This window comes from Bos javanicus, chromosome 12 (genome assembly GCF_032452875.1).
Source record: "Bos javanicus breed banteng chromosome 12, ARS-OSU_banteng_1.0, whole genome shotgun sequence".
In the NCBI taxonomy this organism is placed as follows: Eukaryota; Metazoa; Chordata; class Mammalia; order Artiodactyla; family Bovidae; genus Bos; species Bos javanicus.
In genome coordinates this window covers 13,462,414-13,486,713 of record NC_083879.1, presented here as the reverse complement: position 1 = coordinate 13,486,713, position 24,300 = coordinate 13,462,414, and the positions used below count along the sequence as shown (strand labels likewise).

General features: G+C 43.2%; 1 protein-coding gene across 14 annotated transcripts in view; it reads left to right on the top strand.

Moving 5' to 3' along the window:
- The window catches only part of ENOX1 (ecto-NOX disulfide-thiol exchanger 1), a 680,109-nt gene extending 659,409 nt beyond the window's left edge, over window positions 1–20,700 (top strand). For all 14 annotated transcript variants that reach the window (XM_061434507.1, XM_061434500.1, XM_061434506.1 and 11 more), the window contains one exon: window positions 19,746–20,700. In XM_061434507.1, coding sequence (XP_061290491.1) covers window positions 19,746–19,877 — 132 coding nt within the window. In that variant the 3' untranslated portion in view covers window positions 19,878–20,700. The remainder of the gene's footprint in view (window positions 1–19,745) is intronic.
- Window positions 20,701–24,300: the final 3,600 nt, after the last annotated feature.

The window sequence follows — 24,300 nt, the reverse complement described above, 5'->3', positions numbered from 1 at the left end:
TCCAACCATCTCATCCTCTGTCATCCTCTTCTCCTCCTGCCTTCAGTCTTTCCCAGCATAAGGGTCTTTTCAAATGAGTCAGCTCTTTGCATCAGGTGGCCAAAGTATTGGAGCTTCAGCTTCAACATCAGTCCTTCCAATGAACACCCAGGACTGATCTCCTTTAGGATGGACTGGTTGGATTTCCTTGCTGTCCAAGGGACTCTCAAGAGTCTTCTCCAACACCACAGTTCAAAAGCATCAATTCTTCTGCACTCAGCTTTCTTTATAGTCCAACTCTCACATCCACGCACGACTACTGAAAAAGCCATAGCTTTGACTAGACAGACCTTTGTCGGCAAAGTAATGTCTGTGCTTTTGAATATGCTGTCTAGGTTGGTCATAACTTTTCTTCCAAGGAGCAAGCGTCTTTTAATTTCATGGCTGCAGTCACCATCTGCAGTGATTTTGGAGTGATTTTGAAGTGATTTATTCACTGTCGAAATAAAGTAGTAGCATTAACCAGGACTGCCTCAGGCAGCCCTGGAAGGGACAGAGATGCTGGGCCTGTCACTGGGCAGCCTGCTAAGTGTCCTTCTGGGAAGGCCAATGGAAATAAGCAGGTCTTACATTGAGGGCAGTAAGGTTCATGGGGTGTACAGGACTGGGTCCATGGCCTGCAGCTCTCTGACCTCAGTACACGTCAGTCATCCTGACTCTTCAGTTTCAGTGGCCAGGATCGACTGTAGGGTTGCATTGTCATCTTCTCTTGATGCAGATGATCAAACCATTGCACGATCCCACAAACGATTGACCTTTCTCACGGGGCCTTACACTTCACCTTCAAGAGAAATCAGCTGGAGCAAAAGGTGGTTTGCAGTCATAGAGATCCATGCCCTCTTGAGTCTCCTGCAGCTGAGGACAGGGTGGACCGGCCCTGTGGAAGGAGGGGATTGTAAGGGTCTTTCTGTAACTTTTTTAAAAAAATGATTTCGTTTTGGCGGTGCTGGGTCTTCGCTGCTGCATGGGCTTTGTCTAGCTGGCGGCAAGTGGGGGCCACCCTTTGCTGCCGTGTTGAGTCCTCTCACTGTTGAAGCTTCTCTTACTACAGAGCGTGGGCTCTCAGGTGCATGGGCTTCAGTAACTGCGGTTCCCGGACCCTAGAGCACAGGCTCAGTAGTTACGGCACACGGGCTTAGTCGCTCTGCAGCATTTGGGATCTCCCGGGTCCAGAGATCAAACTCACATCTCCTGCGCTCGCAGGTGGATTCTTTACCACCGAGCCACCAGGGAAGTCTGGTGATTGGAAGAGTCTCGATATTCAGAATCATGGCACTGCCCTCCCTGTGGTCTCCCCTCACTTGGAAGGGGTTGGGCTCGAGGTACAGAAAACACTCTTGTGAATTCAGAAGAGAGGAGGAGGAGCCATACAACGTTCCTTTGTTGAAAGCAGCCTTTGAAGGGCTTCTTGGCTGTGCTTTCCTTCTCCAGTGTCATCCTTCCTGATATCACCACTACCTTTGTCTGGAGGAGTAAATGAAATACCGCCCGCACCAGTGTTCTTGGCATAGAATGAGCCCTCAAGAAATGATTCCTGTTGTTGCTATCATCCTTCCCTCGGACTGTTGACATTTCTCTCCTTCCCTTTCTAGAAACCCCAAGCGGGAAGCCTTTTGAGAAAGCAGTGGTCGTTTCACTAGGAACCCATTTGTTAGCTGTGTAATCACGGCAGGGCGCTAGTCTGACGTGCATGCCCATGAGGCGTGGGTGAGCGCGCACGTGGACGTCCGGGTATAGTCACTTACATGATGGCGAGCAGCTCAGGAGTTCTTGTTCCACTCTCACCCTCAAGGCAGGGTCCATCACCCCCTTGCTCAGCTGAGATCTGTGTGGTCTCCCTCACTGAGGAGAGAAGTCATACACCTGGTCTCTGGCCCTTGGATGGTGGACTTTTCCAGAAGGGGAATTCCATTTCCTCTCAGACTCATAGTTTCATTTTAGAAGACAGCGTTACCCTCACAGAGAAAACACATGGCATCTCCTCCAGACAGCCCTCCATCTCCTGGCTCAAATGCTTAGTGGGACTGTCAAATTCTTTACTCATGTCTAAGGTAAAAAGTATCTATCTATCTATCTATATAAACATTCAGTTCAGTTCAGTCCAGTCGCTCAGTCGTGTCCGACTCTTTGCAACCCCCTGGACTGCAGCACGCCAGGCCTCCCTGTCCATCACCAACTCCCAAAGTTCACTCAAACTCATGTGCATCGAGTCAGTGATGCCATTCAGCCATCTCATCCTCTGTCATCCCCTTCTCCTCCTGCCCCCAAGCCCTCCCAGCATCAGGGTCTTTTCCAGTGAGTCAACTCTTCGCATGAGGTGGCCAAAGTATTGGAGTTTCAGCTTCGACATCAGTCCTTCCAATGAATACCCAGGGCTGATCTCCTTCAGAATGGACTGGTTGGATCTCCTTGCAGTCCAAGGGACTCTCAAGAGTCTTCTCCAACACCACAGTTCAAAAGCATCAATTCTTCGGAGCTCACCTTTCTTCACAGTCCAACTCTCACATCCATACATGACCACTGGAAAAACCATAGCCTTGACTAGACGAACCTTTGTTGGCAAAGTAATGTCTCTGCTTTTGAATATGCTATCTAGGTTGGTCATAACTTTCCTTCCAAGGAGTAAGCGTCTTTTAATTTCATGGCTACAGTCACCATCTGCAGTGATTTTGGAGCCCCCAAAAATAAAGTCTGACACTGTTTCCACTGTTTCCCCATCTATTTCCCATGAAGTGATGGGACCGGATGCCATGATCTTAGTTTTCTGAATGTTGAGCTTTAAGCAAACTTTTTCACTCTCCTATATATAAACATGTATTTATATAAATATAATATACATATTATATAAATATTTATACATATATTAATGTACATAAATATTAAAATAAATCCATACATAGATATTATAATATATAAATATTTATACATAAATATTAAAAACAAAGTATTTATACATAAATACAAAACAAAATATTTATACATAAATATAAAACATAAAATATACATAAGTATAAACAAATATTTATACATAAATATAAAACATCTTAATATTTATATATAAAATTTAAATATGGCACCCCACTCCAGTATTCTTGCCTGGAAAATCCCATGGACAGAGGAGCCTGGTAGGCTACAGTCCATGGAGTCACAAAGAGTCAAACACGACTGAGTGACTTCACTTTATATTAAAAAAAAGTGTTCTGACTAAAACTCCTGGGTGCCAAGGACTGGACCAAATATTCTTTCTAACCCAGTGAGGCTGAGAGGATATTTAAGACTTTTAATCCAGAGAGCAGATTATGGCTTTAGACTGGAATCCCACAGCCCCAGAATCTCAGCAGATAGTAAATCGAGGAGTGGTTTGTCCTCTAAGTGTCCTCCAGGGCCCTGTCGTCGCATCTGCTACCAGGAGGCTCAAGACCCTGCAGGGCCGCGGCCCTGCCGCTGACATTCTCCTGCACAGTGGCCTGGTTAATCCTGCTAGTTAATCCTGGTTAGCTCCCGGCGCCCACTCTGGTTAATCAGGACAAGCTGAGTGTCACAGTTCCCCCCACCCACTCCAGAGTTTTGGTGAATGTTGCATGAAGATGGGGAATTCAGCCTGGCTTCCACAGCTCGGGACGTTTGCTGACTCTGCTGAGAGGGCTCCTGCTTTTTACTATTTGTTCGTTTGGTTGTTCACCTGGCTGCGTTGAGTCTCAGCTGCAGCACACAGGATCTTCGCTGCATCGTGCAGAATCTCTTGCTGGCGGCACATGAACTCTCTAGTCGTGGCATTTGGGCTCGGAAGTTGCAGCACTTGGGTTTAGTTGCTCTGTGGCATGTGGGATCTTAATTCCCTGACCAGGGATTGAACCCAAGTCCCCTGCATGACAAGGTGGATTTTTTAACCACTAGACCACCAAGGGAAGTCCTGAGAGGGCTTTGTAGAAATTCTACTTAGCACAGTATTGTTTCCTTGAGATCAGACAGAGTCACCATCACCACTGCTGTTAAGATAACATTTCGATTCTGCCTTGCCCTGTTTTGATGGGCTTTCCTGGTGGCTCAGATGGTAAAGAAGGCACTTGCAATAATGCAAGATATCTGGGTTAGATCCCTAGGTCAGGAAGATCCCTGGAGAAGGAAATGGCAACTCGCTCCCATATTCTTGCCTGGAGAATCCCATGGACGGAGGAGCCTGGTGGGCTACAATCCATGGGGTCACAAAGAGTCAGACACGACTGAGTGACTCAGCACACACATGCAGACAGGAACAAGGAAAGCAGCTTCCGTCCAGCCTGTAGCAGAGCTGTTTTTCTTAGGAGTTCCCTGAAGGCCACAGATGAGGATATGGATGGTCAGAAATGGAAGGAGAGACAGGAATTAATTTAAGTTAGGATGGGCATGTACATTGCACAGGGGTCCCTAAAACTGTGTATCCCCAAATAGTCCATTTTCCGGTTAAATACTTTTTCTGCCCTTTTTTTTTTTTTTTTTCTTTCCTGCCTCTTCTAAACCACTCACTCTCATTTGCTCAGCTCTCTTATGTCACAAACATATGACCAAGTCAGAAAGATGCATTCAGAGGAAGACAGTGCCAGAGTGGTTGGGGGGAGATGGCTTCCTGAAGCTTTACTGAGTCAAAACTCATGCCCCGGGCACAGGCAGGTAATCTTTTCCAAACGGGCAACACTATCTTGAAAATGCTTTATGATCAATACCTAGAATGTCTCATATCAGCCCAGAGCCTTTTGAGCTCACTGGCTTATCCTAAGCCTTGCAGATGTCACATCTGAGCATCAGCAGATGAATATTTTCTGTCTAACAGTGAAGAGGGGGGAAACCTCTGATCTTCCCCCAGTACTGTCTAAGAGATTCAGACCCAGTTCTCCAAGTGTCTCTGGCTCCCCACCTACATGCCAGCAGCCTCTTCCTAAAACTCATAAAGTGAACAATTTGATTCTGAGACCAGACTCGATATAATGGGGCCACAGAGGCTAATTTTTTTTAGAAAGAGCTGCCATTTGGGACATGACACCATGTTTGGTAACAGACTTGGGTGCTCATGACATGTTCCTTTCCCACCAGAGGGGAAAACCATTTGCATCTGTGTACTGGAAGCATTCCTGTGAAATAGATAAAATATCTTGTCAGTTCCAAGGAGGTGCAAAATAGACCTTAATTGGAGAGCATTCTTCCCTAGATGATAGCTGGACGGTAAGGTTGGAGAAAATGTTCCAAATAGTGTTTGTGAGATTGCCTACCTGAATAATCTTTTTTTTTTTTTTGTAGATTTTTTTCACTGTGGACCATTTTTAAAGTCTTTATTGAAAATTGTTGCAATATTGCTTCTGTTTTATGTTTTGGGTTTTTTTCAGCCGCAAAGCATGTGGAATCTCAGGTGGTTCAGATGTAAAGAATCTGCCTGCAGTGCGGGAGACCTGGGTTCAATCCCTGGGTCGGGAAGAGCCCCTGGAGGAGGGCGTGGCAGCCCACTCCAGTATTCTTGCCTGGGGAATCCCATGGACAGAGGAGCCTTGCGGGCTACAGTCCATGGGGTTGCAAAGAGTCAGACACGACTCAGCAACTGACCCTTTCACATGGGATCTTAACTCCCCAACCGGGGCTTGAACCTAGTACCCCCTGCACTGGAAGGTGAAGTCTTCACCACTGGGCCACCGGGGAAGTCCCCCTACCTGAATAATCTTTAATATTACGTATATTCTGGTGTTCTCCTGAGTAGCCACCTGAGTGAATGAGTGTTCTGTTGCTTAGACAGGCTATCATGAATGTGTTTTCCAGACGTCACAGCGCCTCTAGAAAGCATGTGGCATAGGAAGGTTTGGAGGTAAGGAGACTTCCATCTGGCCGCATGAAAAGCAGAAAGGGAGTTATAACTGAAGAGGGTACCAGGGACCCAGTGACTACTTGGTTAAGTCACTGCTTTTTTTTTTTTTTTACAAACTGTGTTTCCTATGGACAAGGCAGAACGGGGAGTGGCCAGGGTACAAAAGAAATCTAAGAAAGGACGCTGCTCTCAAAAAGCTCGTAGTCTCAATGAGCAAATGGTGTATTTATGAAGGAACTTGAGAGTCAGAGGTGAACTAATGAGATGTTCGCTCGGTAGGGTGGGCAGACAGGGAGCGCAACAGGGGTTGGAGAAGAGCAAAGTGCGTGCGGATCATGACCAGCAGGGGCGCCCGCGAGTCCGTGCTGGTTCTCATGGCTCCTCTGGAGCGCCTGAGCGGTCCTCACCATCTCTCTCCCCTTTCTCCCCTCCTTCCTCTCTCCATTTCCCTCCAGAACTTTCCTCTTCTCCTTCTGGTTCTTTCCTTCTGTTCTCTTCTTCCTGCTTTCCTGTGCTTTTCCTCACACCTCCTCACCTTCCTCCCTGATCCTCTGCCTCCCAGCCCTTTCCTTCTCTTTCCCCCAGGTCCTCACTTCCGTTTATCGTCTTTCCCTTTTCCCCTCTCCCGTTTCTTCCTGTGTCCTGCCTGCCTCCCCACCCACACTCTGCATGTCTCTCTGCGGATATTCGCTGCAAGGCGTCTGTGTGGCGTGTAGCGACACCTTGCCCTGCCCAGGGATGTGAAGGATGAGTAAGATCTCAACGTGCAGGAAAGGCTAACAGTCAGTTCATTCCACAAAAAGAAAAAAGATTTTTGCAGTTGGCTTCTCTTGACTCTCCAGCCTTGACAAAGCCTATGTGGGTGTCTCTTCAGTCCCCCAAAATGAAAACCCCTTCTCCACTGGCCTCCCTTGGCTGACTGATATGGGACACGGAGCCAACCATCCCCGATGATAAAATTTATTTATGCCTTCCTGTGTCCGTGTATACATGTGCTTAGTGGCCTGGCAAGGAGGCAGTGGGCTTGAACCAGAGTCAGCAAACCAGAAAACAAAGCAAGTACATCTTACAGATGACCTCTGCCTCTCACAAACCACCATCACGCAAGCCCCTTGGTTAGAGCCTTTATTCCTTCTCATCCTTTCTTTTCCTTCTAATTAGAGCAAATCAATCCTTTCTCAAAGAATAAACGTTAGAAAATTTTAAACAGAAGTGAGGGGGAGCCACTGACATCGAAGAATAAAAAGACACACAGACCCCCAGTTTCCCGGAATAAAAGCCAGCTGGGTAAGAGGAAATAAAAGCATCATGTTTATGACAACCCTCCCCAGTTGCCAGAGCACCAACATGTGGTGTATGGGAAAATGAGATTTCACAGTCACAGCACGTTTCTGACCTATATCATAACGCCGCACGGGATTCTCTTAGCTTCGTGTATCTGATTCGTCTCATAGTATCCTTGTGAGAAAGCGAATGCGGTGCTGGAAAGCCGGGCTGGATGCAGCATCAGGAGCCCAGCGCGGAGCTCCAGCCTCTCCACGTACCAGCTGGGCCGGCAGCAGCCCTGCCCTGGACCCCAGGGTTCCATCCGTGACCCACAGGTGCTCAGGGAGAATCCCCGGCCTCAGAAGGGGTCTGGGGAAGGGAATCCTGCACACCTGGCCGGGAGATGGGTCCCTCTGGCTCTGATCGCAGCCAGTGAGCGCTGAGTGCTGTGTCTTTGTGATGATTCCATGACGCTTCCAGTTCTGAAGACCACGAAATGACTGAGAGGAAGAGAAAGGATACTGTGAAAACAGGATCATAACGGCTGACATGTTTTAATAAGGAAGAGAAGAAAAAAAGAATTAAAGTGAAGAAATTTGTAGGTTAACATTCTTCTTCAGCCATACACTAAAACAGAAGGACAAATTGAATTTTCTCTTGAATTTGTCTTGAAAATCCCCAAATGTCACATGTCATATAGGTTGTTTTATCAGGAAGGGAAAAGGTTTAAAAACCATCAAAATAATAACATGAAGCAGTTTCTCCTTGCTGTTTCTTCTCACATGAGATATAAACATCTTTAAGGGAATGGCTCTAGAATCTAGCTGAGCACCTTATTAGTAAATGAATTTTTTTTCCCTGGCATCAGGCTCCTTTTAATTGCTTCCCCAATACTGTTGTCCTTTGGTATCTGCAGGCGACTGGCTCAAAGAAACCCTGTGGTTACCAAAATCCACAGATGCTCAAATCCTTTATATTCACATAAAATGACTTGGTCTTTGCAAGTAACATACACAGCAACGTCCTTGCCCTATTTATTTTGTTGTGCCCAGTCTTAGCTGAGGCATGTGGGATCTTCGATCTTCGCTGCAGCACACAGGATCTTTAGTTGTGATATGTGGGATCTGGTTCCCTGACCAAGGCTCGAACCCAGGCTCCCTGCATCAGGAGCTCGGAGTCTTAGCCGCTGGACCACCAGGGAAGCCCTGATCCTCTCTGTACTTTTAACTATCTCTAGATTATTCACAATAATATCTCACTGTGGTTTTTTTTTTTTCTCTTGATTAGTGATGTTAAACACCTTTTCATGTATCTGTTGGCCATCTGTATGTCATCTTTGGAAAACGTTCAGATCCTCACTCATTTTTTCGATTGGATTCCTAGGTTTTTTGCTACTGATTTTGTGAGTTCTTTGTACATTGTGAATATTAACCCTTTATCAGACATATGACTTGCAGTATTTTTCCTATTCGGTAGATTGCCTTTTCATTTTGCAGAGCTTTTTATTTTTTAATGGGTATTTTAGATAAGATTTCATTTGAGGTGCCTGTGCTGTAATTGTATCCCTGTCCATATTATAATATTTACACCGTCCTGGCTGAATCAGGCCGTTACCTTGCAGTATCAACAGCAACTGGCAGTTAACTACTTCTTTTTTTTTTTTTTATAAGTTAGTCTTTCCCCTAGTTGTACTATTTTCTCACCACCCTAGACTCTTTACCTACTTTTCTTTTTTTTTTTTAATAGCATTTACTGCTCAGATATATTTTATTTTATTTTGTTTTTTAAATTTTATTTTATTTTTAAAATTTACAATATTGTATTAGTTTTGCCAAATATTGAAATGAATCCACCACAGGTATACCTGTGTTCCCCATCCTGAACCCTCCTCCCTTCTCCCTCCCCATACCCTCCGTCTGGGTCGTCCCAGTGCACCAGCCCCAAGCATCCAGTATCGTGCATAGTTAACTACTTCTGAAGACACCAATGGTTGTTATAATCGTTTCTGGCTAACTGGTTATTCCAGCTAAGTAATCATGAGAATTTCAAATGCCAGTTTCACTACTATTTAGATGTGTGACTTCAGACAACTCACTTAACATCTCTGTACCTTAGCTTCACTGCCTATAGAATGGGTTTTTTATGTGTATTAAATGGCTTAATAGATGAAAAGCATTTACAGCAGTATCTGGCACATAGTAAGTGCTGCCTAGTGTTGGCTGCCATTTGTTTTGAGCTTAAAAGTGCGCAAAAGACCTATCACATTCTCTCAGTTTGAGATCTCCGCCACAACCTCGTGGACAGGTGAATTTTAAAGGCCTGCCCAAAACCCAGTGTTAGCGTGTGCTGGGGCAACACTGCAGCAGAAGTCCTTAGAGCATCCGATGAGTTTCCTTCCAATTCCTTTCCTGCGAGTGAGAAAATGCCCAAAGACACTTGGTGACTTAGGCAAGATGGTGGCGGTGGTTGTTCAGTCGCTCGGTCACGTCTGACTCTTTTTGCAACCCCATGGACTGTAGCCCACCAGGCTCCTCTGTCCATGGGATTCTCCAGGCAAGAATCCTGAAGTCAAGTGACAGTTCCTTCTCCAGGGGATCTTCTTGATCCCAAGATCGAACTGACATCTCCTGCTTGGCAGGGAGAATCTTTACCGTTGAGCCACCCTGGAAGCCAGGCAAGATGGTAAAGCAGGTTAATGGTCATTCGTGACTGGAAAGTGAACTTCTGCGTCTGCATTTCTTCCTTCTAGCAAGTGAACGGCTTATTTGCCTGTTTAGATAACTTTTTGATGAGACAGTGCACTTGAAGCACGGACCCAGTCTCAGGATGTGGTGCCGCCTCTCCACTGCCTCTTGCCGACCTCTGCTTCCTTTGTGGTTGAAGTCTAGGCTCAGGTCAGAAGCTACCATAGGAGACGACGTGTTGCTGCTTTTCAGCACAGAGTTTGACCCACCAATCACCGAAGACCTGATGTGAGCATGCAGGATTCGATCAGCATTGCTGAAATAGGGATAGAGAGAGAAATTGAACCTGTGCCAGGCCCTGTGTTACATTTTACACACAATCCTAATAATAACACTACTCTCCACAGTGGCTGTACCAACTTACATTCCCATCAGCAGCGTGGGAGGGCTCCCTTCTGTCCGCACCTTCTCCAGCATTTGTTATTTGTAGTTTTTTGAATCATGGCCATTCTGACCAGTGTGAGGTGATACTTCATTGTAACTTTGATTTGCATTTCTCTAATTAGTGATGTTGAGCGTCTTTCCATATACCAATTGTCCATCTGTACTTCTTCTTTGGAGAAATAATCTGTTTAGACCTTCTGCCCATGTTCCGATTGGGTTGTTGTTTACTACTATTAGATGAGCTGTTTGTGTCTTTTCTGAATTAAGCCCTTGTCGGTCACATTGTTTGCAAATATTTTCTCCCATTCTGTATGTAGTCTTTTCATTTTGTTTATAGTTTCCTTTGCTGTACAAAAGCTTTTAAGTTTAATTAGGTCCCACTTGTTTATTTTTGCTTTTATTTCTATTGTATTGAGAGATTAAGCTAAGAAAACATTGATATAATTTATGTCAGAAAATGTTTTGCCTGTATTCTTCCTAGGATTTTTATGGTGTCATTTTGAGTTTATTTTTGCATACGGTGTGAGAGAGGTGTGAGGGAGTGATCTGACTTCATGGATTTATATGCAGCTGTCCAGCTTTCCCAACACCACTTGCTGAAGAAACTGTCTTTCCTCCCTTACAGTCTTGCCTCCTTTGTCGAAAATTGACCATAGGTGTGTGGGTTTATTTCTGGGCTGTTATCCATGTCTGTTTTTGTTTATCCATGTCTATTTCTGTTATCCATGTCTACCATACCATTTTGATTATTGAAGCTTTCTATTGTTGTCTTGGGCAAACTGCAGGAGATGGTGAGGAACAGGGAGGCCTGGCATGCTACAGTCTGTGGGGCTGCAAAGAGCAGGACACAACCTGTCGATGAACAGCTACTGCTGTCTGAAATCTAGGAGGGTTATGCTTCCTGCTTTGTTCTTTTCCCCAAGGTTGCTTTGGCAATTCCGAGTCTTTCATGGTTCCATATAAACTTTAGGATTCTTTGTTCTGTGGGTAATTTGACAGGGATCATATTAAATCTGCAGATTGTCTTAGACAGTATGCCTTTTTAATCATCCTGATTATTAATAACACCCTAGAGCATGCGGTATCTTTCTATTTCTTTGAATCATCTTCAATTGTCTCATTATTCTCAGCATGTAAATCTTTCACCTCCTAAGTCAGGTTTATTCGTAAGTATTTTTTATATGATTTTTTCAAAGGGATTTTTGTTTTTTTACTTTCCCTTTCTGATATTTCATTGTTAGTGCAAAGTTAAAAAATGCAACAGATTTCTGTACATCAATTTGTATTCTGCTGCTGCTAAGTCACTTCAGTTGTGTCCGACTCTGTGCGACCCCATAGATGGCAGCCCACCAGGCTCCCCCGTCCCTGGGATTCTCCACACAAGAACGCTGGAGTGGGTTGCCATTTCCTTCTCCAGTGTGTGAAAGTGAAAAGTGAAAGTGAAGTCGCTCGGTCGTGTCCAACTCTTAGTGACCCCATGGACTGGCAGCCCACCAGGCTCCTCCATCCATGGGATTTTCCAGGCAAGAGTACTGGAGTAGGGTGCCATTGCCTTCTCCTGTATTCTGCTACTTTATTGTATTATTTTATTAATTTTAGTCATTTTTGTGTGGTCTTTAGGGTTTTCTATATATAGCATCATGTCATATGCATATAGTGACAATTTGACATCTTTTCTCCCAATTTAGATACATTTTATTTCTTTTGTCTGTTGTGGCCTTGGAAGGAAAGTTATGACCAACCTATACAGCATATTAAAAACCAGAGATATTTCTTTGTCAACAAAGGTCCATCTAGTCAAGGCTATGTTTTTTCCAGTAGTCATGTATGGATGTGAGAGTTGGACTATAAAGAAAGCTGAGTGCAGAAGAATTGATGCTTTTGAACTGTGGTGTTGGAGAAGACTCTTGAGAGTCCCTTGGACTGCAAGGAGATCCAACCAGTCCATTCTGAAGGAGATCAGTCCTGGGTGTTCATTGGAAAGACTGATATTGAAGTTGAAACTCCAATATTTTGGCCACCTGATGCGAAGAGCTGACTCATTTGAAAAGACCCTGATGTTGGGAAAGATTGAGGGCAGGAGGAGAAGGGGACGACAGAGGATGAGATGGTTCGATGGCATCACCAACTCAATGGACATGGGTTTGGGTGAACTCTGGGAATTGATGATGGACAGGGAGGCCTGGCATGCTGTAGTTCATGGGGTTGCAAAGAGTTGGACACGACTGAGCGGCTGAACTGAACTGAACTGTGGCTAGAACTTACAAAACTATGTTGAATAGAAGTGGTGAGACTGTATATATCCTCCTTGTCTTGTTCCTGATCTGAGAGGAAATGCTTTCAAGAGTTTCACCACTGAGTATGATGTTAGCCGTGGGTTTGTCATAAATGGCCTTTATTATGTTGAAGCATGTTCCGTCTGTGCCCACTTTCTGGAGAGTTTTTATCATAAAAGAAGGCTGAATTTTTTCAAAATGTTTTTCTGCACTTATTGATATCATGTGGTTTGTATTCTTCAATTTGTTAATAAGTTATTGACCACAGACATATTATTACACAACGTTATTGAGATATTTTAATGTTCATTTGCATAACAATCACCAGCAACAGGTGTTAGTCCCTGCAAAAATCCCCCAGGCAATAATGTATTAATATGGTATATCATACTCATCCACACTGTGGATATTGAAAAACCCTTGCATCCCTGGGATAAATCCCATTTGATCATAGTGTATGATCCTTTTAATGTACTGTTGGAGTTGGTTTGCTAGTATTTTCTTGAGGATGTTTCCATCTCTGTTCATCGGTGATACTGGCCTATAATCTTCTCTTCTGTGGTATCTTTGTCTAACTCTGGTATCAGGTTGATAGTGGCCTTGTAGAATGAGTTCAAGAGTGTTCCCTTCTTGAAATTCTTTGGACAAGTTTCAGAAGAACAGGTATTAACTCTTCCAAAGTGTCTGAAAATAGTCTGTGAAGCCACCTGCTGCTGGACTTTTGTTGTTGAGAATTTTTAAATTACTGATTCAATTTCAGTAGTGGTAATTGGTCCATTATTTTCTATTTCATCCTGGTTCAGTCTTCGGAGATTTTCTTTTGACTTTCTATGAATTTGTCCATTTCTTCTAGTCTGTACATTTTACAGGTGTAGGGCTTCGAAGGTGGCTCAGCTGGTCAAGGACCCACCTGCCAATGCAGGAGACGTAAGATACAAAGGTTCGGTCCCTGGGTTGAGAAGATCCCCTGGAGAAGGGCACGGCAACCTACTCCACTATTCTTGCTTGGAGAATCCCATGGACAGAGGAGCCTGGGTGGGCTACAGCCCTTAGGGTCACACAGAGTCACACATGACCAAGGTGACTTCGCACACAGTAACTTGCAACAGTCGTTTATGACCGTCTGTATTTCTGTGCTGACAGTCTGACTTCTCCTTTTTCATCTCTGATGTTATTGACCTGCGTGCCCTCTCTTTTTTTCTTGATGAGTCTGCCAAAAGGTTTATCAATTTTGTTTATTCAAAGAACCAGCTTTTAGTTTGATCTTTTCTGTTGTTTTTGTAGTCTCTATTTCATTTATTTCTGATCTTATTTCTTTCCTCCTACTAGTTTTAGGTTTTGTTTGTTCTTCTTGCTTCCTGATGTAAGACTGTATTGCTATAAACGTCCCTCTTAGAACGGCTTTTGCTGTGTCCCATAGGTTTTGAATCATCGTGCTTTTGTTTTCATTTGTATCTAGGTATTCTATTTCTTTTTTGATTTCTTCAGTGATCCATTGCTTGTTTAGAAGCATCTTGTTTAGCCTCCACATGATTGTGTTTCCAGCTTCTTCTTTTTGGTAATTGATTCTAATCTCATAGTGCTGTGCTCAGAAAAGATGCTTGATATGATTGCAATTTTCTTAAATTTACTGAGGCTTACTTTGTGCCCAGCCTGTGATCAGTCCTAGAGAATGTTCCATGTGCACTTGAGAAGAATGTGCATTCGATTGCTTTTGAATGAAATGCTCTTTAAATATCAACTAAGTCCAATTGGTATAAACGTGTCCTTTAAGGCCTGTACTTCCTTATTGATTTTCTATCTGGATGATCTGTCCAGTGATGAAACTGGGGTGTTAAAAGCCCCCAGCCATTATTATGTTGCTATCAGTTTCTCCTTTTATGTCTGTGAACATTTGCTTTATATACTGAGGTACTCCTATGTTGGGTGCGTATATATATGGTTACAACTGTTGTATCTTCTCTTGGATTGATCCCTTGATTGTTATGTAGTGTCCTTCTTTGTCTCTTGTAACATGCCTTTTATTTTAAAGTCTATTTTGTGCAATATGAGTATTCCTACTCTAGCTTTCTTTTGATTTCCATTTGCATGGAATATCTTTTTCCATCCCCTGACAGTCTGCATGTGTCTCTAGGTCTGAAGTGGGTCTCTTATAGACAGCATATATATGGGTCTTGTTGTTGTTTTTAGCCAGTCTGTATCTTTTGGTTGGATCCTTTTATCTATTTACATTTAAGGTAGTTATTGATATGTATGTTCTTACTGCCATTTTGTTAATTGTTTTGGATTTGTTTTTGTAGGTCTTTTTCCTTCTTTTATTCTCTTATCCTATGATTTGATGGATATCTTTGCTGTTGTGTTGGGATTCATTTTTCTTTTTTGCCTAAAAATATATATTATAGTTTTTTTACTGGCAGTTACCATGAGGTTTTGATATATAGCATTCTGTGTACACACACACACATGTATATATACATACACATGATTATTTTAAATTGCTGATCTCTTAACTTCAAATGCATTTCAAATATCCTGCATTTGTACTCTCCTCTCCTGTTACTAGTTTAGATATAGTTGTGTGTGGATGATTTCCTACCTTCACCGTTGTCTGCCTTTACTGGTGAGCGTTCCCATTTCATAATTTTCTTGTTTCTAGTTGTGGCCTTTTCCTTTCTACCTACTGGAGTTCTTCTGGCATTTCGTGTAGAGCTGGTTTGGTGGTGCTGAGTTCTCTTGGCATCTGCCTGTCTGTACAGCTTTGGATTCCTCTGTCAAATCTGAATGAGTGCCTTGCTAGGTAGAGTTTTCTCAGTTGTAGCTTTTTCCATTCATCACTTTAATTATATCATGCCACTCCCTTCTGACCTGGAGTTTCTGCTGAAAAAAATTAGCTGATAACCTTATGGGGATTCCTGTGTATGTTATCTGTTGCTTTTCTCTTGTTGACTTAATATTTTTGTCAGTTTGATTAGTATACATCTTGGTATGTTGTTCCTCCTCGGGTTTATCCTGCCTGGGACTTTCTTACTGGATTTGGGTGACTGTTTCCTTCCCCATGTTAAGGAAGTTTTCAACTAATCTCTTTTTGAATATCTTCTCAGGCCCTAAGCCTTCTGGAACCCGCATCATGCAAACATTAGTACATTTGATGTTGTCCCAGAGATCTCTTAAACTGTCCTCTTTTCATTATCTTTTTTTTTTTTCTTTATTCTATTCTGTGGCAGTGAGTTCCATGACTTTCTTCCAGCTCACTTATCCATTCTTTTGCCTCGTTTTTTTCTGCTATTGATTCTACTTTTTTCATCTCAGTTACTGTATTCATCGACTCTTGTTCTTTATATTTTCTAGCTCTTTATTAAAAATTTGTAACTTCTCACTCTGCATTCATTCTTTCCCTGAGTTCTTGGGTCATCCCTACCGTCATTACTCTGAACTCTTTCTTGGGTGGATTGCCTATCTCCAGGTCACTTAGTTGTCCTTCTATGGTTTTATCTTGTTTCTTCATCTGAAACATATTCCTCTACCATCTCACGTCTCAATTTCTAACTGTATGCTGTAACAACAACTCAGTCACTCAGTCATGTCCGACTCTTTGTGACCCCATGGACTGCAGCACACCAGGCTTCCCTGTTCTTCGTCATCTCCCTGAGTTTACTGAAACTCATGTCCATCGAGTCAGTGATGCCATCCAACCATCTCATCCTCTCACCCCTTTCTGTCCTCAGTCTTGCCCAGCATCAAGGTCTTTTTCCAGTGAGTTGGCTTTTCACAGCAGGTGGCCAAATATTGGAGCTCCAGTTTAGCAGCACATTTTTATGTAAGTGGAAAGTTATGTTTCTCGACTTTGGAGAAGTGGCATTGTACAGGGGCTGTCCTTCGTGTCCTAGCAGTACACACTCCCTCTTGTCCAAGGGCCAGGGACCAGCTGGTCCCAGGGTAGGCGCTGGTCTGCATTTGCTGACTGAGTTTCACGTGTTGCTGGATTGTAGTTCTCTTGCTTCTGGGTGTCTTGCCCCGAAGGTGAGGCTGGTCTAGAGGTTTATCCAGGCTTCCTGATGGAAGGGCTGGTACACACCCACTGGTGGGTGGGGCTGTGGCAAGCAAGGGGCATGTCTAAAGGTGGCTGTGGGCTCAGGAAGTCTTTAGGCAGCCAGTCTGCTGATGGGAGGGGCTGTGTTCCCACCTTGGTGGTGGTTTGGCCTGAGGTGTCCCAGCACCAGAGCCTACAGGCTTTTGGGTGGGGCCAGGTCTTGGTTCCAAAATGGCAGCCTCCAGGAGAGCTCGCACAGATGAACTGTCCCCAGCACTTCTGCCACCAGTGTCTGTGTCCCCACAGTGAGCCCCACCACCCCCTGCCTCCCCCAGGAGACCCTCCAAGACCAGCAGGTAGGTCTGGCCCAGGCTCTTACAAAGTCACTGCTTTGGCCCTGGCTCTTGGTGTACACAAGACATTGTGTAGCCCCCCAAGAGCGGACTTGCTGTTTAGCCCAGTCCTGCGGAACTTCTGTGCTCAAGCACTAGTGGCTTTCATAACCAAATGCTCTGGGCATGCCGCCTCCTAACGCCAGAACCCAAGGCTAAGGAGTCTGACTCAGAATTCTCACTCTTGTGGGAGACCTTCTGCTGTGTATTTCTTCTCCAGTTTGTGGGTCACCCACCCAGGGGGCAGTGGGATTCGACTATATCACACGTGCACCCCTCTTACTTTTTTGTTGAGTTTCTTCTTTACATCTTTGGATTAGAATATCTTTTTTGGTAGGTTCAAGTCTTTTTTTTTTTCTTTTTATCAGTGGTGGTTCAGCAATGGGTTGGGATTTTGGTGTGCTTATGTGAGGAAGTGAGCTGAAGTTCCTTCTTTTCTGCCATCAGCATGATGAATAAACTCTTAATTAAACCCGTGCCATATCAATAGGCACAACAGCACCCCTTCACAGTGATGATAATGAAGTCTAATTGTACATCCATTACAGAACTGCCTTCAGCACTAACAGGGCAACTTCTGGGGCTCTGAGTGATGCAGGATGCCCCAGCAACACTGGCAGGGGTCCTTGTCCAGGTTCTAGAAGCTGTCTGTGTTCCCTGAATTATGGCTCTCTACCTCTCTCGACTTCCCTGGTGACTCAGATGGTAAAGTGTCTGTCTACAATGAGGGAGACCCGGGTTCAATCCCTGGGTCGGGAAGATCCCCTGGAGAAGGAAATGGCACCCCACTCGAGTACTATTGCCTGGAAAATCCCATGGACAGAGGAGCCTGGTAGGCTACAGTCCATGGGGTCACAAAGAGTCAGACACGACTGAGCGACTTCACGTTCACTTTTACCTCTCTCTTCAAAGTCAGCCATGGCAAGATGGACTTCCTACTAACCGTGCATCCATCTAGTTTGATCCAATATTTTGTGTTAAATTTTGTATCTGTTATTCATCAAAGATATGTGCTCAGACGCTAAGTTGTGTCTGACTCTTTGCAACCCCATGGCCTGCAGCCCACCAGGCTCCTCTGTCCATGAGATTCTCAGCAAGAATACTAGAGTGGGGTGCCCTTTCATTCTCCAGGGAGTCTTCCCAACCCAGGGACCGAACTTGCATCTCTTACGTCTCCTACACTGCCAGGGAGATTTACCACTGGCACCACATAGGAAGCCCCACATAGTGGCCTATCATTTTTTTGACATTGTCTTTGTCTGATTTTGGTATCAGGTGATGGTGGCTTCCTATAACAACTTTGGGAATATTCCTTCTTCCGTCTGTTGGAAGAGTTTGAGAAGAATCCGTGTAGTTCCTTTGTGTGTTTGGTCCTGGACTTTTGTTTGCAGGGAGTTTGTTTTTTGTTTTTTTTTTTAAATTACAGATTCTATTTCACTTCTAGTGATCTATCTGTTCAAAATATCTATTTCTTCTTGATTCAGTTTTGGTGGGTTGTATAGTTTCTAGAAACGTATCCATTTCTTATAGGTTGTCCAACTTGTTGGCATATGATTATTCCTAGTATCCTCTTACACTTTTGTATTCTGTGATATCAGTCGTTTGGTCTCTCTTAATTGTTAACTGGGAAGTATCCAAGGTGGCACTACTGGTAAAGAACCCACCTACCAATGCAGGAGACATGAGGAGGCGGGTTCAATCCCTGGGCCAGCAAGATCCCCTGGAGAGTCCCCATGGGCAGAGGAAGCTGGCAGACTACAGTCCACCAGGTCACAAAGAAGCTGGGCACAACTGAAGCAACTTAGGACACACAGAGTATCTGTACAGTGATTGCACCATGAAAAAAGAATGTCTTATTTGCCGAGCATTTCTGAATGTCCAAAGCTGTGCTAAGCCTGTAGTCTGCACACATCTTTACTGAATGTTGTTATTCCCCCTTTCTGTGACTTACGAAGACTATCTTGGTAGGGCCATTTTTAGCTCATAACAATAGTATGATACAAAATTTAAACAAATTCAGGATCCCAGTCAACTTTCTATCTGAGATCCCAATATATATATATGGCATGGATTAGGATGCAAACACAGGAAAATAAGAGCAATGGCTGTGTTAGAGTAGAAAGATTGTGGGTTGTCCCAATCTTTAAGAAAAAATGAATTATTGGTATAAAAATATATGTAATAAAAATTGGGAGAAGAAAAAAAAATTGCATTTAAAAAACCTACCTGGGTTTTATGACTAGACATTGAGACTTTTATTGCTGTGGGTGCTGAGTTTCATTTTTATTCCTAAAGCTATGTGGTCTTCTGGTCCCTGTGAAAGTTAAGAGAAGGAAGTTAGGGTGACGGGACATCTACCCACCGGTTCTCTGGTCCTCACTGAGCCAGACAGCAGAGCTGCCCTTTGGATCAGAGGACTGTGGTTCTCCAGAAGTGGTGATCAGTTTGCGCTGAGCTATCTTAAATCTCCCCCCATCTCCTTTTTAGATCAAGGCAGGGCTGCTCAGACATCACGCTGCCAGTAAGGCAGTCATCCATATGAAGAGTGAACCTGGAACTTTCCACCTGCTTATCCCATGCCCCTCTCCTAACAGCTGCCCAGGAAACGATGCAGCGAATCACTCTCAGCCCTTTATCTCGCGCTCCTTCTGTAAAGACCTTACTTAACAGCCAAGCGGAAAACCGCACGCTTGTCTCATTTGGGAAAGCGCGTCCTTACTCAGCCCCCTGCCTCCTGTAAGATGAGTTCCCCTCCCAAAAGTGACTTTTCTTCCTTTCTAACAGATATCTGCAAACGAAATCGAAATGCTTTTGATGAGGTTGCCACGCATGTTTAAGCAGGAATTCACAGGCGTGGGAGCAACGCTGGAAAAAAGGTGGAAGTTGTGTGCCTTCGAAGGAATTAAAACTACCTAACTGTGAAGAGCGATGAAATCTCTGGATGAAACCGCCTGAACCCGGCCAGGGCTGTGCCGCGTGAGCCCAGGAGGTTTGGGGCAGGTCCGACAAGGGACCTTTATGGAGCCGGCAGAGCCTGACTGTAGTTACATCTGTGGCGTTCTCTTGTGAGTGGAAATGTAATTGTGTACCAGTTCCCTAAAACAAAGCTTCATACTGTGACAGATCTGTTTGCTATGAAAACCAATGATTCCACAGTCATAGTGATGGCAGAACCCTAAAATATGCTACATTTGAGACTAGCTCACCAAGGAGACTATTTAAATAATGGTGTAGCAATGGTCGTTGCTAGGCTACAAAGCTGCATATGTAATGTATAGCTGAAATCATTCAATGACATTTTCCTGAAAGTCTTTGTTTTAGTAAAAAAAAAGAAGAAGAAAGAAAAAAAGTAATTTTACAGTAAGGAAAAAAAATCATACCAAAAGAAAACTTGAATATGTGTCTGAACAGTTACTGCATTTTGTAAATTAAGTTATATGCTGTTCTAGGGACTTTTTTGCCTTATTGAAGAGGCAGAAAATGTGATGGGACTCCTTGAGAATGCTTTACCAAGAATATTATTTTTCTAATGTAACAATCCTCCATCATACATTCTTTTAACATGGACTACATAACGATTTTCATAAAATGTAAATAAAAGATGAACTAGTGCTCCTGTGTTGTACTTGGTATGTAACATTCAGGTTTATGCATCAAAATAAACATTCAGTAAATATTGCTGTTACAAATTTTATAGCAAAGATATTAATTTTTTTCAATAAATATGACTTCTACCATATTTGTTTTGCAAATTATTCTTTGATATATTTTAAGAAATATTGGTCACATTATTCAATCCCATCTCATAGCCCATTATTTTTAAATGACTAAATAAATGCGTAAGTGACATGAAGAGACAAAACATTTCAGACAGCAATATATAAAAATCATAAAGTAGAAAGTACTCAGAAAAGATTCTATAGCGTTAAAATGGGTATTATTTGAAAATACCAAGATATGACAGCCAAATATAATCAACATGAATTTTATGTTTGTTTTGTGTCCTCATGCATAGAAACAAAGTAGCCAGTTACTTACTATTATTAATTCCTGGGTTTATTTGTATGTTTTCCAGAAAACATACAAGTTAGAAAAAGAATTAAAAAATTCACACGTCAACAATTTAGGTTTCCCTTCTTTAAATGTAAGTAGAATAGAGCTTTCAATTGTGTTTCCCTCCTGTTTCCTTACATGAGAATCACAAAAAAACAAGTATTCAAGATACTGATTGATTTTAAATGAAACATTTTTTAGGAAGACAGCTGAACAGTGAATGTTATTTAAAATTCCAAAAAGACATTCATAATTTCCTACTGGACATTATTGTCCTCCGGCTCTTTTTATTGAGTCCTGATAAATGAAGATTCTTATTCATGCCTCGCATAAATATCTACACATATGTTATATTCAGGCTTAGTGCTAACACCATGAATATGCAGCTGAATAAGAAAGGAACCCCTCACCACCCCAATGAACTCAGAGTTCAATGGGGAAAATAAATTTTCCCAAAAGTGTCTATATGATGCGAACCATGTGACAGGAAAGATTTGATAATAGAGCCATGATCCAACCTAAATATCAATGTCATATCAATGCCGAAACACTTGAGGTCTCTTCACTGCCATCTGTGAATGCCCACCACCACCGTCATCCTGACATGTTTAGGTCAGGAGGCAAATAAGGATACAGCAATCCGAAAGGGGACCTCCTTATTTACAGATAAGGTTACCATAAAATAGAGGACCTAAGAGGCTCACCTGAAAAAGAATTAGAAGAGACGAATTCAGTCAAGTGGCAGTTAAAGACAACTTCTAGCAGGGGCCCAAAGGAAAGTACCATAACCTAGACCGTCTGCAAGCTGAAACCTGGTCAACATCTCCAAGTGTGCATTCATACTTTCAAGTGTTGCCCACAGTCACTTTAGCCTGAGGATACACTGCACAGGGCAGACCCCAACTTAGGGCTTCTGCTCAGGAGAAGGAGTTGGCATGACCTTATATTAGATCTGAGATAAGACACTGCTTTCTAACTTCAATTATGTGAATAACTTATTTTTGCCAGAAAAAAAAACTTCTGAATTATTTCACATGCATGCTGGTTTCAGACAGGACTTTAGAGGTCACCTGGGGAAGGAAATGGCGTTGGTACCGGCATCTTCCTGTCACCCCATCCTCCCTAATCCTCAGGATAATCCTATTAAAAAGGACAGTGTTATTGTCCTCATTTGTCACACAAGGAGAAGGAGGCTCACACGTGCTAACAATCTGGCCAAATTTGCATGGTTAGACAATTCTGAATACAGGGTTTGAAACCAGGACCCAGTGACTCCAAAACACATTGTTCTTTTTACCATGCCACGCTTCTCTGTCCGTCCCCACTCCTCCCATGAGCTCAGTGCTCACCCAGGGCCTTCAGACCTCCGCTTTTGCTCTCCTTTATTCTCCATCCCCTGTACATGCATACAGGTGGGAAGACCTTTATCCCCTAAACCCACCCAGTAACAAATCATCATTCTTGGATTCTGAGAAGCAGCAAAATGTTGAAAGTTTGGAAATCCTGTTACCTGGGCCCGATGGGTCTTTCTGGATTGCTTTCTCACTGCTCCCCTAAATAAGACTAATAAGTTTTTGTCTATCGGCTTTTGTTCATATCTATCTATCCAAAGAGAAATACTTTACCTGAACCTGCCTTCCAATACAGGAGACGTAAGAGACTCAGGTTTGATCCCTTGGTCAGGAAGATCCCCTGGAGAATGAAATGGCAACCCACTCCAGTATTCTTGCCTGGAGAATCCCGTGGACAGAGGAGCCTGGCGGGCTACCGTCCAGGGGGTCGCAAAGAGATGGATACAACTGAAGTGGCTGAGTCTGTATGCATGCACTACTCGTCACAATTCTACACAGCTTTAAGAGGAAACACAAAGCCTCTCTCCTCAGCCGTGAAACTTTTCTCCATCCCCCAGAAGTCTGCCTCTGCATGACCATTATCCATGTGGACGATTTCTTCAGGCACTGACTCCCCAGCAGTCTTTGCCTCATCTCCCCATTAGATCACAGGCTCTTTGAGGGATCCAAGCCTGTCTCATTTACTTTGAATATTTCTCAGAGTGATGTTACTTATAAACATTTAGAACGCAAGACAGAGAAAGAACCAAGATGTTTTTCTGCCTCCAGAGATCAGTTTGCTTAGACACAAAAGAAAAAAATTACAAAATATTTTAAAAGGCTGCAAATATTTTAGATCCGAGATTCCAAGACAGAAAATGTGAGCAATAATATACTGTATGCTATGGAAATACAAGAAGCAACCCAATTCCTTCTTAAGGTTGAAACCCAGATCGATTAGCAACTCTTCGATGAAGCCCTGGTCTCCAGGATCCTCTTCCAGTTCCCACCACTACTGCAGTAAGTTCCCACTGCGGCCTGAGTTCTGTATTGTAACCCTTCATGGACGGAGCTGTCTCTCCCACGTCCTGCTGGCTGGAGACCTCCCTTACTCAACCCTCTATGAGTAAGGGTTGACACAGACCGCAGACTGACATGACACACCATGAGTTTTAGGCATTTATTGACTGAACGGACCCAACGAATGAAAGAAAAGCCCACACAGGAATTTTCTGAATTTGTTGAATCAAATCATATTGAGGTATTAGGCCCAATAAAGAATAAAGGCCAGAACTTTCTTCTTCTCAGCTGTAAGATCCTGGCAGAAGTCTTCTTTTTTAACACATTATTGACCAGAGACATTTTAATACATCTTTTGGTACACCTGAATGTTACTGACTGTACACATTTAAATATTCACTTACATAACAAATTACCGCAGGCATTAGTTTCTGCAAAAATCCCCTGTACCTGCATACATGTAATATGGCAGGAGTATGTTAAAATTTTTTATTGTGGGAAAATACACACAACGTTTATACTTTTAACCATTCATAATTGTATAAATCAGTGGCATTAAACACATTCACAGTGGTGACACAGCTAGTCACCACTGTATAACTTTTTCATCATCCTCAACAAAAACTGTAATACACCCATTAAACAATAACTCCCTATCCCCCCCCTTCCAGCCCCTGGTAGCCTCTATCCTACGTTATGTCTCTTTGAATGTATAGTCTCACGTATTTCACCTAGCTGAATGTCTTCCAGATTCATCCATAGCATGTGTCAGAATTTCATTCCTTTCTGAAGCTGAATAATACTTTGTTGTATGAGAACTCTTCTTGCTGGCTTAAGTACCTGTTATCTACTGCAGCAAGGAAAAGTCCCTTGTCTACGTTTGAAAGTACTTAAGTACTTTTAGTAAATACCACATCAAAAACAACATTTGCAAG